Below are 19,941 nucleotides of genomic sequence, written 5' to 3' on the forward strand. Positions count from 1 at the left end.
CAATGGTGCCTTTAAGACCAACAAAGTTTTACTCAAGATGTCAGCTTTTATGTGCAGGCACGCTTCACTAGACAATGGAATGGAAAGACTACATATATAACAGGTAACAAGTCTCTTAATGACCCTGCTCTATGACTGGGAATGCATCTGCCATTAATCGCCAATCTTTTATTTCCTCTGCTACATTTTTGGAGTTGAACCAGAGGACTGATTACCTTATAACCTCCACTTGTTATTCTGGAAAGGCCATCTTCAGTATGCTGCCTCTTTGTCAGATATTTTCATGGTGCTATTTACTAATTTACTCCTAATTTACTCTCCCCCTTAGATAAGTCTCTAGTGATTCCCGTTTCATTGCCCACAAAAGCTTACACCTTGAATCCAAGTCCGTTGATCTTAAAGATACTACATGACTCAAACTCGGTTCTGTTACTTCAGACTGACAGGGTTACCCATCGGAATCTAACCTCTGTTAGATTCTGTTTGCACAAGGCACTGACACTAACTGCCTTTGACAGATCAGGGCCTCTTGACTGCTATTTCAAAATACATTGTTTGCCGTCTCCTACCTCTCCCCGGCTACGTCCATGTTGGGTCAGCTGGTCAAGCAAGTCCGTTCTCCTACAACCACTTGCTTCTGCAGAGAATCACGATGGCCACGGATGCCACTTGCACAAATGCACAGGGATTAAATTGGGACTTAGCGATGCTTGGTCCTGAGGAGTGGTGTTTGTGTGTCAAAGTGCGTGTGCACCTGATCCAACCATGTTGACCTGTCACCACCTGGAACACAGCCCACTCTGTTACACACCCCCTGAATAACCCACTTAGTGTCCAATCAATAACACTTGCAACACCGGGTTTTAGACATGTGTCAAAGCACGTACTCGACAACTGATGGAGTTGCCTTAAATCTTGGCTCAGCCCTGAATCTTGCAGCACGCTCTTGAGCAAGGGTTGCTGCAATTGGGTTCCTTGATCAGGGCATTGTTGAGAGTCATTCTAGGAGGACAGGACTCTGCTGCAAGAAGCAGAAGCGTACGAGATGCCTGTGGCCTCAAACCGTCGGGCGATCCCACTCCATTCCGTCCACTCCGACTGGAAGCAGTTCTCCAGTATCACAAGCAGAAAAAGGTCTCACCTGTCACCTGAGGCCCTTTAACTGTAGATACTAGAGATTGCATCTAGCCACTTATGAATGCAAATCATGTGTTTCACTCACTGCGTTTCACAAGTCCATGATAATTACAGATCAGGTCCAGGTTTATGCATTTGCACTCTAATTTCAAAGTGAACATGAGGACTTGAAAACTCTCTCTGGGAAGGTTTTTATCTAAAGTAAAGGTAAAGGTATCCCCTGTGCAAGCACCGAGTCATGTCTGACCCTTGGGGTGACGCCCTCTAGCGTTTTCTTGGCAGACTCAATACGGGGTGGTTTGCCAGTGCCTTCCCCAGTCATTACCATTTACCCCCCAGCAAGCTGGGTACTCATTTTACCGACCTCGGAAGGATGGAAGGCTGAGTCAACCTTGAGCCGGCTGCTGGGATCGAACTCCCAGCCTCATGGGCAAAGCTTTCAGACGGCTGCCTTACCACTCTGCACCACAAGAGGCCCTTGGTTTTTATCTAGCCTGTGTCTAAAGCCAGTCTTTTCTTGCTTCTTTCAGATTATCACCAAATTCACGGCATCTTTATCAAGAAAAAACTCACATTGTTTGTGTAGCAGTTTTCAAGTGTACTAAGTCCTTCGCGATACTTATCACAGCTCCTTCCCAGACTGGGATCTTGGAGAGTGCCTATTAGAATAGACAACACTGGACTGGATGGGCCAAGGGTATCTCTCCTACATGCCATACTTAGCTCAAACCTCTGTGTCTTGCATTGTGATGTTCCATAATTATGGAACAATATTACAAGGAAAACGGATAGTTAAGTGGTATTAACATGTACAAGGACCTGTAGTGGGATACGTAGCTAACCCAAGAGTTGAATTTTTGAGATAATTATTTTTAGAGCTCTGCAACACCGTAGAGCATTAACTGTTCCTCTGCACATGGCTGACCTAAAACAGGGATCCCCAATCTTTTTTGAGCCTGTGGATGCCTTTGGAATTTGGATACTGGATTGTGGGTACAACCACAAAATGGCCACCCGGGCAGGTGATGGCAACTGCAAAATGGCCATAGCAGAAGGCACACACCCTACTCACAAGCGAAGGCCAAGTGTAGGACACAAGAGGAGTAAATTTTTAAAAATTCACTGGGAAAGAGAAGAGGGGAGGGGGGATAAAATCAATGCTATGGTGTTAGCAGGCGCCACATTGGAAATACTTGACCTAAACCAGCCTTTCTCAACTTTTTTACCATTGAGAAACCCCTGAAACATCCTTCAGGCTTCGAGAAACCCCAGAAGTGGTGTGATTGTGCAGAAGGTGGTTGGGAAGCATAGTTGTGTACATGCCCACTTGGGGGCCCTCCCCTTCTTACCCTCTCTAGGCCCACCACTGGCCATGTTTTGGGTCATATAGGGTCAATATCACACAATGAATGTTTGACAAATTTCAAAACATACAACATTTAATTAATTCCCACTCATTTGGGAAACTCTATCAGGGCTGTCAAGAAACCCCAGGGTTTCACAAAACCCTGGCTGAGAAAATATGACCTGAACAGTCAGTGCATTGTCCTTTGTTGTCAAATGCTGTACATAAGGGATCCCCACAGGGGTGACTATGGATGCCATGGTGTTTGCTGGCATACGTCCTGGTGAGCAGAGCCAGGTGGTACTTTTGTCCATCAAGGCTTCCAACTGATCATTGAAGATTTGATTGGCTTCACAATTTTCTAAAAAATGTTGCTCTGGCAACAGCTGTCGCATCAGCAGAAGGAAGGTAAGAAGCAGCAACCATTTTGCAGCCGTGTCTGCCTACCATGGTGGACATTTTGGGACTGCGTCACAATTCCAAAGGCCCATAAAATATTGGGGACCCCTGCCATAAATCCATTGGAGTTCAAATTCCATTTCAGCCAGTTTCCATTCGGCGTTCCTGAGAAACCTCCACGAACATTCAGCATTAACTCCTTGAATAGGAAAGAAGAAGACGCCTCACTTAGCAAACCATACACAGCTGAATCAGCAAGTAGGGATTGATTCCCATCACTGGCTCGTCCCTCTAACACCTTGCAACTGGTGACTCACAGCTGCACACGTGAACTGCCACCACTGAAAAACAATGGGTTGGGTCAAAAAGCTTGCTGTGGCCAAGGGTGTGGAATGATTTGTTGTGAGCTTCCCTTTGTATTGCTACTTTCAGGGGTTTTAGGGGGGTGTCTGCAAGAAGAGCATTCCAGGGGGTATTTTGTGCTTCAGTGGAAGATGAGAGGCAGAAAAGTCTCACTACTGTGCACAAAATGTACTTGGTCCATCCCAGTGTATCTGGTGACCTAGGCATGCCAGTGCCCAAGTGGGACCTGGGAATCCCCTGGAATTCTAGCTCATCTCCAGAGAGATCCATTCCCCTGAAGAAAATGGGTGGATTCCATAGCATTATACTTCACTGAGGTCCCTCCCTCCCTCCCTGCCACTAATCCCCCCAATCCTGGTTCCACTCCTAAAGTCTCCAAGTCTTTTCCAACACAGAGCTGACAATCATAGTCTGGTGGAAGGAAACTTGATCATAACACTGCAAGACTTGAGTCCAGTAGAACCCCAAAGAGCAATATGGTCTCCATTGTATAAGCCAGGGGTCCCCAGTTGACACCAACCAATACCTTTCCTGGTGCCCACCAAATGTTTTTAGGAAGTAGGTGGGGCTGCTGGAGCTTTTGCCCAGCAAGGCTTCCAATTGGCCACTGGAGATGTGATTGACTGCAGATTAAAACAACAACAACAACAACAACAACAACAACAACAACATTGCTTTGGGGAAAGCTGCCACCACATAACAAGGATCTTTAGTGGTGGACTTTTCAGAGGCAAGGCTCTCTTTGTCAGTTATTTTGCCAAACTCTTCACATCTAACTCTGGAGAGCTTATACCCTGGAGGGATTTTGTTGGCCTTTAAGATTCCACTGGGTTCAAGTCATGCCCTTCAACTGCAGGCCCACTGCCCACCTACAATTAGCCATATATGCAAGCTGTCACTCAAGGGTGCAATATGCATACGTGAACTCAGAATTATTATTATTATATTACCATTGTTATATATTAGTTTTATTATTCATCCTCAACTGTGAAAAGCAGATAAGCTTTTGAATTGTTAGTCACATACAATTCATGTTTATGCCACTGTGTTGCATATACGCAATTTTTATTACTAGCTTTAAAACCAGAAACAAGCAAGTCCACCCCCCTACCCCCCAAGTAATCACAGCTTTTGTGATCAGAGGAGCAAACCCAGGGATGGGTTTTTGACTGCTTCAGTCCCTATGCTGATCCTCTCTCATTTAATCATCTAATTATGAAATAAACAGGTTGTTGATACATTAACATATCATTGTCAGAACTGCCCTGATAAATTACTGATAAGGTACACTAATGCATGGCCTCCTCCAGTCTCTACGTCTAAATAGTTTTCCTTGTAGTAGGCACTACCTACTTTATTACAAGTGTTCAAGCAGAGGTGACAGAGTGATTGAGCCCTCTCCCTAGCTCTTTCACCATCTTTTCTCCACTTGGAGAACTAAAGACTTTGTTGGAGCTAAGGGCACCCCAGGTTTTATGATCCTGACGGAGCCTTTGGAATCCTGATTCAGGGTGGTGAGCACAAACCCAAATGGCCACCACACAGAGGAGGAATAACAGCACGGGAGAAGAAGGATAATTTAAACACACACACACACCAGGAAAGAGGAGTGAATGAGAGTAAAATCATTGTTACCCTCTTTGAGACTCCTCTGGGTAGTGAAAATTGAGGCATGAAAAGCAACTAGTCTTCTACTTCGTCAGCTGTGACTTGACAGCATTTTATGTAGACACTAGGGACAAAGCCCGTTGCATTCAGGAATACAACGGCCGCTCGATTGGGGGGGGGGTATGGAAGAACTCTGCAGATGGCCTCTCCCTCCCCCCAGGATCTGGGGAGGCTGAAGGCTGGAGGACCCCAGGCAGGGAACTCACCAGCAGAGGCAGGTCTCACACAGTAGGGAACTGCGGCCTCAGAGGAAAGTGAGCAGGGGTAGGCAATGGAAGGCAATTGGCTGGCCACTGGACAGACAGGCAAGCCGGTTAGAGGAGGAGGCACTCAGGGGCAGGACAGCCTCCCTGTGGGTGTTAAGCACTGAGTGGCACTTAAGCCATGAGACCAGCTCCTCCTCCTAGGCCTTACCAGAAATATTAGGTGGAATAGATGTAATTATTTTATATATAGTATTTTAATGGTTATTTTCTCGTCTTGATGATTGCCGTTTTATTTATTTATTACATTTTTATACTGCCCTTCCAAAAGGCTCAGAGTGGTTTACAAAGCACCCTTCTTGGGTGGAAAGGCAGCATATAAATGTTTTAAATAAATAACGTTCCTATAAGCCCGCTGACTTCCATGGACTTAGAAGGGACTCTAGTTAGGGCTGCCATGTGAACAATGTGAAGAGTAACAGTATCTGGCGTTCTATACGGATGTACACGTCTATGCAAATTTCTTTTTCTTTTTTACAAGTGTTACTTTGTATCTCAGTGACATGCTGTTTATAAACTCACTTATAATCACTGGCTATTGTTAACAGCAATCTTATTACTCTTCAGTCTCATCAAGGTTTACGGAATTGAGTGGGATTTACTTCTGGAAACATTAATAACATTTGTCTGCATGTTTCGTATTGGATGGGTAATTAGTTAAAAAAAAACAGCATATTAGATGTTTCTGTGACACAAAGCTCTCAGCACCTTTCTATAAGCTTATGAATGATTCATTTGGGCTGTTTTCCCTTCCTTACAATTGTTCTAATCTTTTTCTTTTTACATCTAACCGCAATATCTCTTCTTGTTTTTCTCAATGCAAATGAAGTAACTATGTGATGAGTCTCACGCACCGTGGACTGGATCCAGCCACACGATTAAGGAAACTTAAGTGCCCTTAGACTAGAGTGCCTTAAGAAGGACACACAACCGGGGGGGGGGGGGAGTCTAGGGATTTCCAGTGGGGGAAATGCACTGCAGTCGCAAAAATGGTCACCTCCTTCTTAAGGACACTTACGTTCATGTAAATGTTCTTAATGCTGTCGGATCCAGGCCATTGCTTCATCATTACTAAGCCGCTGCTATAATCAGTTTTGAATTCTGCTGATTCCATTTCACAGATCACCTGTAATCCTCACACAAGATGGCTTCTTTGCATTTCTGACGAAGAGTAAGAAGGTGGAAATATGGCCAACTGGATTCATGAAAACAACAAAGAAGGTTTAAAACCATAGCTGAAGCATAGGAAGGAGGGGTTCCTGAGAAGGAAGGAATTGCAAAACATCCCTTTAAGCGTCTCTGGGTAGCATCTACTTGGGGATTTTTGGATTTAAGATGAGTACATACTAAGGTGTTAAGTTTAGCCTCACAAAACCTGGAACTGGAATGCAACATGGGACAGGACTCCCAAAATGGCCATGGACTGCCAGGCAAACAACAAAATCAGAAGGGATCCTGGGAAAATCAGATAGTGTCACCATGAAGCTGCTGTGGAACATGTGTGCCCCATATTTCATCCGTTGTCCTGTCCTTTGCAACATCTAGAGCTATACATGGCATGGAATCACCACAATGTGAGTTTCCATCACCTCACAAATGATGCAGAAGATAAAACTCACAGCATGAGGTGAGGAAATAAAAAGATTTTTTGGCAGAGGAAGGAGAAACTGGTACAGAACTAGGTTTGGTTTGTGGGCAGACCCCTGCTGACTCTAAACCAATTGTGAATAACTATGCACTTTTCTTCTTTGACATAATAAATAATCAAGTAATCAGGCTATTAAAGCTTGTTTTTTTGAAAACCACCTTATCAAACACATCCACCAATAAGTGATCAATGGCCTTTTGCTCCAGAAAGAAACCAGCATATCGTTCCACCCAAGTTCTAATTGGAAAAAAAAAAGTGAACAGCCTTCTGATTTCTGTTCCGAACAAATATACTTTGTTAAGGAAACCGCATTTCCATCCCTCAACAGTTCATTATGTGACTGGCAAGACACATATTCAGGATTCAGGTATGAATTAGCCTGATAAAAGGTATTCTCTGCAATATTGTGTTTGTTTGGCTTAAACGGATTAATACAGCTGTTACGTTTCAGATAATAAGCTCTGGACAGAAGGGTATCTTGTATTCCTCCAGACTTTGATATTCGTTCTATCCAGTTCCCTCTCCCTTTCCCACCACTCCCGGGCCGTCCCTCAAGAATGCCGTAACAGTATCCCTTCAATTAAAAGAAGGAAAGGATCCAGCTAAATATTTCCCAGCAGAAACGGTTTCCACCCAGATTTGGAAGAGTGTCCCAGATCAAATTTAAAACGGAGCTAGATATTCCTTGTCGGGACTCTTTCGTCCTCATTCCCCCCCTCCCCCCCCCCCCCGCCTGGAATTCCATGTGGTACAGTGGGGTCACCAATATAACAACTGGGCTGTTTTATAATATCATAAATCAGTTTCCTCTCCTTGTTTTCCACTGGGCTGACAGGCCTTATTGAAGCTTAGAAGTATCAAAGCTCACACTTTTATTGTATAACCTCATAACCTCTCATGTGTCTACGTTTTCAAAGGCTGCTGCAGTTCAGTCTATGGAGCACTCATTCTGCAGTCCAACGGAGATGCCAATTTATTTCCATGTTTCTACCTCCCTTTTTTTGGGGGGGGGTTGTCATTTTTTTAAATTAAGAGAAGAAGGGTCATATTTGGAATTTTCACTTCAGATACTGAGACGGTGCTAACAGGCTGCGTGACATATTGATGTCTTTATGGGCCCCTCTTAGCATTGAAGGGACTGAGAGCCAGGCTAAGCGGAGAGCCAGGAAGTTCCAGGTTCAAACTGCACCTCTGTTGTGAAGTCATTAGGCGATCTTATCTCCACAAAATCCACCTGTGACATGGCCATGTGCACACAGGGTGACTGCTTATGCCATTGTTGCACTAGGAAACATTTCTGCTGTATGATGGTTCCGAACTTTTTAAAAAGGAACGCAAAGCGCTTGTTGTTACCCTGCTTGACTAGGTGTCCCCCAATGACATCGGGCTTTGAGGTTCAGAGCCAGGTTTGGAGGCAAGGTGTGGGAACGAGCATAGAGATGCATGAGGGGAACGCCCCTTTGGTTTCCAGTCTGATTTGAGAAATGCAGCCACCTCTATCTGATCTGCCTGCTAGGTGGGGCCCTCCTGATATCTGGCAGTAAAAAAGGATAGGGTGGGTGGGGATCGTTGCGATGGGTTGTGCATGCTGAAAAATTGGCAGTGGCTATGCGGTAATGATGCTGCACCTGTGAGCATGGGGGTAGTAATGCTGATTGGGCTATTTTGAGGTTGGCTCACAATTTCCTTCTTTCGTAGCATTTATATCTATCTTTCTTCTTGGTTCAAGGAGGGTTATGATAATAGTGAAAACCAGTTTCAGTTAAAATCAAATATATAATAGCAAACCCAAAATCTGTCCCTCCTCCTCTACTCCTTGCAAGATGTCTCCTCTCCAAGGAGCCCCTCCCCACCCCAAGAATTATGGCCTATAATTATGGCCAGAAGCTCAGTGGGTTTGATCCAGTCAAGCACATGTGCAACAGACCATATATAGGATATCATAGGGTGATGGGGTTACACATTTGCATCCAGATCATTGGATAGAAAACTGTAGGACAGACTTTAAAAACTTTTTTGACAGTGAGAAACCTCTGAAATACTCTTCAGAAGTGGTGCAATCATGCAAAATATGGTTGGGGAACACAGCTGTGTATACTCCCACCTAGAGCCCCTCCCCTTCCCAGCCTTCCAGGCCTATCATTGGCCATTTGGGGAGGGGGACGGGTTTTGGCCCCTGTTTTTTCCCTCAGTTGTAGTGTGTAGATTTGTGATCTTGCAACTTTTGTCCTTCTCATTCAGAACTTTTCATTCACCAGCTATGGTTAGAAGTCAGTAGTTGTGGTGCTCTGCAAAAGCTGAAGAATGGATAAATTTCCATTTTTCATGTCATCTCAACTCCTGTATTAACTGAGATTAGAGGTCAGTACTATCAGTCACCAGGGCAATGAAATCTGTGTTTATTTCATGATTTTTAAGTTACAAATGTATCTCTAGTTGTTAGGGGGATCGATTTCATTTGGGTTCTGTGCCAGTGACCAGAAATGTCTTTGGCTTTCATACGTGTATTCAGTATAACAGGTTCCTCATGTGACATTTTTGTAAGCATCTGTAAAAAAATACATTTTTAGAGGGGCAATATAGGTATGTATGTGGATGGATGGACGGGAGGACGGACGGACGGATAGATGGATGGACAGACAGACAGACAGACAGACAGACAGACAGACAGACAGACACTGCCTGTTATTTGTTGGCCTGGATAGCTCAGGCTACACTGTTCTTGACAGATCTTGGACACTAAAGGGGTTGCCCCTGGTTAGTATTTGGATGGGAGACCTCCATGAATATTGGGAGCAGGGCATGGGGGCAGGCAATGACCAGCTCTGACCAACTCTTGCTTTGAAAACCTCACCGAGGTTTTCAGCACTGACTTGAGGGCCGAAAATGCCTACAAACTGCTGAGCTATGCCCTTCTTATCCTGCTCAATACCTAAAGAAAGACTGACAGAGGAAAGCTACTGAGGCTCCATGCCTGAAAACGTTAACCCAAGTTTTTAATCCACTTAATACCACCAAGGCCAGAGTGGGACCCAATCAACTGAAATGTGCAGATGACGACTCAAGAGTGGTGAATTTGCCTCCAAGAATGTTTAGTAGAACCATCTGTTGACTTGATAGATCTCTTCTTTACAAGCAGGAAGAGACTGGGAAGTAAATAAAGATGGCTGTGGAACAATCTAAGCTCTATATCCCCTTGTGGGGCTACAAGCAAGAGTCCCTCAGCTCTGCCATGCAAACAATGGAGATTGGCACCCTGAAAACTGGCAGCAGCATGGAGAAAGACAATCGGTGCAGTGGCACCAGTTCCCACTGCTGATTATTAAATTTATTAATTTACTCCTTTTATAGCCCACCATTCCCTCCAATTGGGGCCCAAACTGGATGACATAATTCTCCTTTCCTCCTCTTTATACTACCCTGCGAGGTAGGCTAGGCAGAGAGCACGGGGCTGGCCCAAAGTCACACAGCAAGCCTAAATGGCAGGGTCACCCAGGATTCGAACCTGGGTCTCTCAAATTCTAATCTGACTACATCACACTACTGTCCTGAGCCGTGAGGCTCTAGCAGAGTTGCAAGAGCTTCCTTTTGCTTGTTTCTGGGCACACAGAAAAATTTCGCTGTAAGTTCAACGGCCAGTCCACCTTGTTTGATTTAAGCCATCAATGTAAACAGAGGCATTTTGCTAATTACATGACACTTACAAGTTCTATTTATGCACAAGCATGTCATTTTTTTTGAGACAGAGATGTCAACAGAGGTAAACTCCTATAGAAAATAATTAGGCAGCACCTGCAAATCTCCTGGAAATACAGCTCATCCCCAGATGACAGAAATCTGTTCCCATGAAGAAAATTGATGTTTTTTTTTGGGGGGGGGGACTCTATGGAATTGGGTCCCTCAGGTGTTAATGGGATTCTCTTAACCCCAATGCCTTGTGGGTCCAAGAGAGGTGGGCTCTCTGCCTGTCTGTCTCCCCATGTTTTGCTGTGCCTCCCCCAGGACTAGGAACTTGACTGAATGGCTCCAGGTCTGAGCACCGCAGAGGGAAAACGAATATGGAAATGCATGGGAGTCCGTAGCAGACACTTGGAACAAGCAAAATGGTGCCGGGAGGCTTGGCGATCCAAGCGGCCCTGTGCCTTTTAACATGTCTCCTCTTTCTTAAAGGGACGGTGTTAGATTGCTGGGTGATTTAGGCCTAAGTCTGCAGCCGTCTTATCTCGATCCAGCTGCAAGGGGATCTCTGAGGCTATGAGACAGGCACATCTGACCCGAATTCTAAGACTCCCGAGATTAAACAGAAAAGATGGCCGCCACTCCGGCCAACACAAATACAAGGAGATTTTCGTTCCGCGGAGAGGAAAGATCTGTTGGAGCTGCACAGCTGCGAAGACAAAGTGATGAATTATGAAGATTATTATTTCAAGCTCTCAAGAAGCCGCCTCTCCTGTCATAGACTGTCAGACTTTGCACAGTCTCAATTAGGGGGGAGGTCATGCTCGGGGAGAGTTCTGGTGGGCCAGCTTCCCCCGTCTCCCAGCTTCTGCGATGGGAGGAGATCAAAGGAGGCAATTTAAATTCTGGAAGTGAGAAAATCTTTCATATTATTTGCTGTTGTTCAATATGGAGGCTTTAATAATAATAAAAAAGATTATAAGCCGCACTCATTTTTGGCACCACCGTTGCAAATTTCCCAGCGCCTCCTTCGGAACATAGGGCTATCGGGGAATTCAGGTCAAATTACAAAAGGCCTCATCAGCTTCCACCCCCTTTATGCATCAAGGTCAAAGCTTTCATTGTAAAGATTAAACTTTGGGCCAAACCTTTGACTTTTGAAATGGTGCGGACTAAGTAGCCAAGTTGCACCTTTGACCTGAAACTCCCCCCCCAAAGAAAAACACCCATGTTTTCTACCCTCTCTCCACTCCTTCAGAAATATCTTCATGATTCTGCACAAGAATCCAAGACTACACTCTCAGGAACAAAACTATCCCTCAAAGATGGGTTTAAACTACAAGTACAACAATATAGGCTAGATATCAGGAAAAAAACGTTCACAGTCAGTAGTTCAGCAGTGGAATAGGCTGCCTTAGGAGGTGGTGAGCTCCCCCTCACTGGCGGTCTTCAAGCAAAGGTTGGATACACACTTTTCTTGGATGCTTTAGGATGGTTAGGGCTGATCCTGCATTGAGCAGGGGGTTGGACTAGATGGCCTGTGTGACCCCTTCCAACTCTATGATTCTATAATTCTATGATTCTGCGTTGAGCAGGGGGTTGGACTAGTTGGCCTGCATGGCCCCTTCCAACTCTATGATTCTATGATTCCATGTGAAGGGAAGGCAGGTTATTTCCCCAACATTTGGAATCCAGTTGCTTATTCTTGCAACCAGTGCTTCCCCAGCTCCACTGTCCCATTCTATTAGCATTATTTACAAACGATATCTTGCTTTCTCTGCCTGTACCAAGGGCCACCAAGATGGCTAAGATCACATTATAAACCCATTAAAATCAATTCCCTTCGCAAACACACCATTAAAACCAATTAAAAAAAACATTCTAGGCATGTTGTTGCATCACATTTGCTCTTCTCAGGATTTTGCCTGTCCTTCTTTGTGCTTCTGTCACTTCCTGGATAGCCCAGGCAAGCCCCATCCTATACGATCTTGGGAGCTTAGCAGTTTCAACTCCAAGGGATACCAGGGTTGTGGCATGGGGGCAGGCAATGGCAAGCCAGCTCTGAACGTCTCTTTCAGCCAGACCACCTTGGAAGCTCCTGACTACATCACACACACCCCATACAATAAATCCATTCGTTATCATTTTCCTATATTTTTCTTGTTCGTATATTGTTTTGAATCATTCCAATACATCCATTTTTAAAATAAATTCCCCCTCATTCTATTGCATGGAAATCTTAAGAACCCAATACCCTCTTTCTTGAATTCACATGCATGGTCAGACTTCACTACCCCTTTTCTCTGCACGGTCAGACTTTAGATTGCAAGCTTATGGAGACAGAGAATTTTCTGTGGTTTATGCATGAAATGTAATGTGCCTAAATGTCCCAGTATCAAATAATGCTAGTCATTATTCAGCAGGGAGTTGTTTTGAAATCCACAGCTTCCTATACTATAGACCAGGGGTAGTCAAACTGCGGCCCTCCAGATGTCCGTGGACTACAATTCCCAGGAGCCCCTGCCAGCGAATGCTGGCAGGGGCTCCTGGGAATTGTAGTCCACGGACATCTGGAGGGCCGCAGTTTGACTACCCCTGCTATAGACAGCTCTAAGAATAATATTCTACCAGTTGCCAATCCACAGCCCATTTTGCCCAGAGCACTCTAGGGTGAAGAATAACTGAGGTTATTAGAACAACTTGTTTGGAATTACTGATTTATAGTTTTTTTTTGAGCACCCACCAAATTAGGGTGTGAGCAAACAGAAATGAGTAAGCATTCATATTAGCACCCTCCGTGAGCCACAAGCAAATCACCTCCTTTGACTACAAAATGACCTCACGCTTACTCAACTGAAGTGGGTAGCCCATGGGGCAAGGATGATCAGGAAAGAACTTTGTGATATTTGACACAACTCATTAAAAGATTCCTTCTTATTTAAAGATTCCATCTAACACACACACACACCTGCCCCCCCCCCCAAAAAAAAGTGATAGTATGAAGATCATGTTTCTGCAGATCTTCTTTTAAATCGCTCATGCGGAATAGGTGTGTGCATGTGTTTGGGAGCAGGTGAGACAGAGTTCAATCAAACTGATGCCAGGATTCCCCTTCGAATCTCCTCTGCATGGGACAAGAGAACAAAGAACAAATGCCTTCTTGAATTGTGCCCACCCAAATAGCGAAACCCTTCTGAATCCACTCAGTCTTTGGGCTTGGAAGGGTGTGACTGCTTAGAACTGTATTCCCTACAGTCTTTGTACACTGTAGGGAAGGTTTGGGGAAAGCTTTGCAAGGAGGCTTGGGACGTATTCTTGGAAATGAACTAAGCTGGCTTCAGAATCAATTCTTTTAACAGGACTTGAGTCTTGATGTGCACATTCCTTTCCCTCTCTGGCCGCTCTCCATTGGCCAGAATTCTCAGCAAAATCAAGGAAATGTTGCAGATCAATGAAAAAGCACACAGATGGACTTCCAGAACAGCCAAAAGAGGTGCTACTTAATAAGCCACCAAAATCACTTTTACATTTTTTTTCAAGCGCTATGATTTTTAATGCAAATTAATGGTCTCTCTTTTTTGGCCATTTGCACATATATATTAATTTAACAGGTTAATGGAACCGCCATGAGATTTGTTTCTTAGACTCCTGGGATTCTAGGAAGATTTTCTTTCCTTCGTTCAATTGGAACACCAATTGGAACACAGGCCGTAACAGAACTCTCAGTGATACGGCCTGAACTGGAAACACGTCTTTCTATTGAATGGTATCCTTTTAACTATTTCGCAAAATGACTCAAAATTCAGCAAAGTTGGCTGTCCCAAGCAGTAAAACATCCGCTTTATAAATCTAGGACAAAAGATGCAAAGTTTTCTCTATCCGAAATCAGTTAGGGATTTGCTACTAATTTATTTCTGGTTTTGCCACCAAGTCATAGCTGGCATAGAGACCCTGTTGAATTTTCAAGGCAAGAGATGTTCAGAGGTGGTTTGCCATGGCCTGCCTCTGTGTGGTTGGACTTTTCTTGGAGGTCTTCCTTCCGAACACTACCCAAGGTCAAAGTTTAGCTGCCACGATCTGATGAGATTGGGCTAACCTGGCTATTTAGATTCAGGTACAAATTTCTATAAGGAGGCTGGGGAAGGAGGGGTAGAGAACTCCAGGCTTGGGCTGTCTACTCAGTTATCCAACCCAACCGCTCATCTTCACGGTAGCTGTGGCTTTTCCCTGTATCTCATTGTTTGTGGCGTATTTTGTAATTTCGTGAAGAATTAAACCTCAGAGCCTATCCAAGACACAGAGCGCCACTGAGCAACTGTGATTCATCGATAACATTAAAACAAACATCTTGAAATTAGTACCAAACCCACATGAATACAACGCACAGCTATTGTCCTCTTCGACAGCAATAAATCATGCGCACGGATCATGCATCAGAATCGTAACATGGGCTATGAATGCTATGAAGGAATAGCCTCAAAAAGGTCTTGGAAGGATAGACCGTCCTCCTCACCTGGCATGGCATGTGGCTGCAGCTAGAATAGTGCCTGATACCAGGTGGAGAAGGGAGGGGGGGCACAGAGGAAGGTTTACAATTTATGGCCACCCTTGTTTTACTGCAGTGAAAATCCTAGTTCATTCCCAACTAAAGAGATGTGGCAGTAGCCCCATTCGCAGACTGTGTTGTGAGCAAATTAACATTTTGAATGGGAATCTCCTGAACAAACAAAAATGCTCTGAATATGAACCAGCCGTATCTGTCACTTCTAAAGACACACATACGCCCATTCTGACTTCCCAGTACTTAATACTTTTATTTGATTTTATGTCATGTATATCGTTCTCACTCGAACGCAAGGCAGTTAACGCAGAGTGGGCAAATATAATCAACCGGATGGGGTATTCAAAGAATTCTACAATAGGATTAGGGTCGTAGAACCGATGATAAATTTAAAAACAGAAGTGAAGGAAAGCATAAATCCTAATATAATGCATTAAATGATACAAAAATACATCATAGGATCCTAGTTACAGTAAGATAAACATAGCAATATAGGCCACAGTCCTTAATAATTTATATAAATAACTTTATGAATAATTTAATTCTGTTTAAGTTACACCTTCTTTAAAATGTTTTTTTTTATTCATGCAGAATTTTACTTCTGTATCTCTGTCAGTATGTATGCATACACTCTCTCACAAACATACTGCTCTGTGATATTTTAGTGCAAAAAAAATGGATCGCAACATTTCCCAGTCCTCTCCAGTGCTCTGTCCCGCAAAGTTTACAAATCCTAACCTACCAGGATGTTTCTCAGTGGAAAATCACAACCACCCTTGAAGCTTCAGCATAAAAGTAAATTCATGCACACTTGAGATCCCAGTCTGTATCTTGCTGCTTCCAGAGAATACTCAATTTATATCCAAGAAAGTTTTCATTCATGAACCTTAACTGTACTATTTTGAGCTCCTGCATAAGGGAACACAAGTATCTAAAAAGGCAAGCCATTGTTAGCTCTTTTACTTGATGGGATCTCAGGGGAATCTTTGCCTAACAGGGGAATAGGCTGTCATCTCTTGGGTTGTATGAAAGCCTGAGGGATGCTTTATTATTCTGGGTCTTTCTTACAGCAAAGTCCAAGAGGCATGATTGGGGTTATCCCATTTTAGTTTCCAAGCAACCTCGTGGGAGAATCACTTCCCCAAGATCAAGGAGCTAGCTCAGGGGGAATGTCACTTTAGGCTTCCTCATTTCAACTGCAACATTCTAGGACTCTACACCAAAATCAAGAATCCACTAGAAGAGAAGTCTTTGGAATTTCTGCCGTCTGCCCACCCTGTGCCATTTCAGTCCTGCTTTGGACCTTGCTCCATACCACCCCAACACAAAGATCACAAGTCTGGGAAAAGACCTTTTCTCCAATGTTTGGGCTTAGAAGATGTCCCCACTTGATCCTTCTCACTAAATGCCTCGATTTGTCCCAGTCCACACAGTTCACTCAGGAGTTTACTTCCACAGATATGCAAGGATGCCTTTTGATCAATTCTGCCCTCTCCCAACGATTGTCCATGCAGAACAGAATCAACCCCCCAAGTCAACTTCTAGCCAATGTGCATGTTTGTATGCACGGGAAGAGTTTCAATAATTTGTCTTTGCACTCCGCAAGGGAGGTGGCTCAATATAAATCTGATCGCCTCCTTTCCTTCCCGAGTGTAAGGCGTCTTTTACCACTTGTCAAGTTCTTATTCTCCAAATATTTTTTTGTTGATGATGTAAGACAAGAAGCAAGAGAGGTGTTGGCCGGAATGACACTTGCTTCTCTTTGCAAATGTACGATGGAGTATCAAACATGTCTTTGTTAAACTTAGGGACCTGATTCCCCCCCCCCTCCACTTGCTAGGGACAAATGTTAGTGGACTGATATATTACAACCAATTATTTGCATAAGGAACTAAGAAATGAAGGCAACCAGAAATCTGGTGTTGAGCTGTGACCCTTATCAGGAACCATTTTTACAGGAAGGCCATTTTTGAGGAAGAGGCATTTTGGCCTGTCAAGCAGATTCCCCTTGCTACTTCAGAATCAGCGCACCTACTTTTGCATCGGAGTTGACAAAAGTTTGGGGATGGGGATGGAGCTTAATGGCACTTTCTCCAGGCCCTGCAGCCCCTTTAATGTCAATAACATTTTATTCAAGGCATAAGCTTTTCTGTGTGCACCAAAGCTTCCCCCCAAAACCAAACCTGACCGGTCTGAAAGGTGTGCCTGGATTCAGACTTGGTTCTGTGGCTTCAGACCCACAGGGCTGGCCGCTTGAATACCAAACTGGTGCCATTCATTCCTCGGGGAGGCTGAACTCCCAACACCGGCTTCAGGGAGTGGATGCGGATCTTGCGCTCCAGCCGAGAATCTCCGAAAGGGTATTTGGGAGGCTCGACCTCCAAGAGCGGGAGAGGGAGAGAGACCGAGGCGAGGCAGCGGCCGTCCCGAGAGACCGAGGCGCTTACCGGTGCAGGAGTGCAGAGGTTTGGGCCGGACCACGAGCGACGGGCAGACGGAGTAGAGGGAGAGCTTCTCGAAGTAATCGCACGTCTCCCGGGACAGGATCTCGTCGATCATGAAAGTCTTGTAGCGCCGCCTGGCTGCTTTCAGCTGCCGCATCTCGGCTTGGCAGTGCATGGCTGGAGCCAGGGGCGCGGAGCGGGGGGGGGGGGGCAGGCACCCCGCAGAGGGGCGGCCGGAGGTGGGGGTGGGGGGCTCGCGGGAAGGGATGGAGCGGGAGACTCTCGCCGGGGGAGATCCGCCGGACGCTGCCCAGCTAAGCCCAGCCCAGCCCAGCCCACCCAAGCCAGGGACCCCCCCCTTCCTTCTTTCCTCCCTTCGCTGCCCGTCTGCGCGGCGCGGCACTGCGGCTTGCCTCGCTCCTTGCCTGCCTGCCTGCCTGCCTCTAGCTCAGCCGCCCAGCGGCGCGGCGCCCGGCCCTTTTGAGGACACTGCGCCTGTCAATCAAGCGCTCATCCTCCCCGCGCCCCATCGTCGACAGCGCGCCCGCGGAGAGAGAGAGAGAGGGAGGGAGGGAGAGGGGGGTGGGGGGAGCGAGCGAGCGACACAGGCAGCCCGAGCGCTATTTTAAGCTCGCGGGGTGTGGACCGGCTTCCTCCCCGCCGCCGCTGGCAGGCGGCCAGAGCTGGGTGCGCTCCGGATTGGGGCGGTGAAAAAAATGGGCTTGAGCGCCTCCCTTCCCCGCCTCCCTCCCTCCCTCCCCGGCCGGCCTGTGTCCGGGAGGGCTCCTGGCCCCCAGCGGCAAGGACTCGGGGAGGCCGTTTCGGAACTCCGGCTGGGCAGGTGCAGAGCGGAGCCCGGTCGGCCTGCAGGGGGCCTGCCGCTGGACTCCGCGCTCCGCCTGCCCCGGGGCTCCGCGTGCGGTCAGGCTCGTCCCCGAATCCCCCGACTCCGCCTGCAGCCGCGTCTTGACCCCCTGCCTGCCTGCCTGTAAGGGCGGATTGGTCCAGGCTCGTGTCGGGGTGCTGGCGCCTCCAAGGAATCGCACCTCGAATGAAACTGGGTTGGTCTGCAGGGGGCCACTGGACTCAGGCTGGGTTCCGGACTCGGCTCGGTCCGTTTAGAAAGCCCTCCGAATTTCTCTCCGCCGAAATTACGAAGCGGACGTCTGTCACCACTCAGGAAAGCAAGGGGGGGGGGTGTTTGCCTCGACTGCGGGGGGCAGAAATAAAAGTCCGCCTAGGTGGCATCCGAAAGGCTAGCTCTGCCGTCCCCGCGAATCATTCGTTCATCCCGGCTATCCGCTGAGAGAATGAGGGCCGGCCCAGCCAGGCCCAAGAGAAGCGCTCTTAAGCGTCCCTCGGCCCACTTCTAAGCGTGCCTCCTCTGAAGTAAGGCCAATCGGCTGCCCGCCGGAATCCTAACGCCGGATTTAGGTATGGATTCCCCCCCCCCCTTGCGGGAATCCATAGGATTCAGCCTGAAAGCAGGGAAGCCCCAGGGAACTTTATGGCTCTTGTTTCTGAGTAGACCCTCGCTGGACCGGGCTGTGTGTTAACTTTGGCACCTGTAGATTGGGACATTAACCAAAAGCCAGATTTGGACTGAAAATTCGGAAGGAAGTTCCGGTTTCGGTAGGGAATCACGTTTCGGTTAGTGGCCGTTGTCCCCCCAAGAGATCTACCCCTCCCCATCCGCGGATTTCGAAGGGGTGAGAAGATCCCCAAACCCCCACCGAGGCCATCGATCTCAAATGTGAAGCGCAAAAAGAGTCTCTCCCTCGTTTAGAGACTTCGCCTCGCCTGGACGGGGCTCCCCGGCTGAGCAAGAGGCGCCCCCGGTGCGTAAAAACGCGCTCCTGGCCTGCATTGTTGAAAATGAAAATTGTTGAAGGGCGGTTTTAACAACAACCACAACAAAAACCTTTCCGGATTTCGTTCTCGGGGGCGCTATTGGAGCCCCTCGGTTGAGGAAGAGGGCGTTCTCACACCTCCGCTTTTAAAGGAAAGCGACTCTGAGTCCGTTTGGGACTCTCTTGCAATTCGCAGGTGCAGAGCAGAGAACGAAAGAAAGAAAGAAAGAAAGAAAGAAAGAAAGAAAGAAAGAAAGAAAGAAAGAAAGAAAGAAATCTCGTTCGCGGCTCCCGAGAATCTCCGCGCTGCCGCGTCCTTTTTCGGGTTTATCACTCAGCAGCGCGGATCTCCGCCAGCGTCCCGCCTTGTTCCCTACTCACTCGTAACTTTTAATTGCTCCTCTAATGGATTTATTTCTCCCCCCTCCAAAAAAAAGAAAAGAAAAGAAATCATTGAGACATTCTTTCCACTCCTGATCTCAGATATGACGCCCCTCCCCCAAAGCTGGGGTGTTACTTTCTCCCTGGATTTCTCCCCACCCTGTTCCTCTCGGGTGCCAAAAAGGATCTGTGGCCTCCGTTCCT

General features: G+C 46.4%; 1 protein-coding gene across 1 annotated transcript in view; it reads right to left on the bottom strand.

Annotated features, from left to right (window-relative positions):
* The window catches only part of BARX2 (BARX homeobox 2), a 43,288-nt gene extending 25,142 nt beyond the window's left edge, over positions 1-18,146 (bottom strand). The window contains exon 1 of the mRNA XM_077306155.1: positions 17,510-18,146. Within this exon, the coding sequence (XP_077162270.1) occupies positions 17,510-17,681 (172 nt within the window). The 5' untranslated portion in view covers positions 17,682-18,146. The remainder of the gene's footprint in view (positions 1-17,509) is intronic.
* Between the last annotated feature and the right edge of the window lie 1,795 nt (positions 18,147-19,941).

The sequence above is a fragment of the Paroedura picta genome, chromosome 12 (genome assembly GCF_049243985.1).
Source record: "Paroedura picta isolate Pp20150507F chromosome 12, Ppicta_v3.0, whole genome shotgun sequence".
Classification (NCBI taxonomy): domain Eukaryota; kingdom Metazoa; phylum Chordata; class Lepidosauria; order Squamata; family Gekkonidae; genus Paroedura; species Paroedura picta.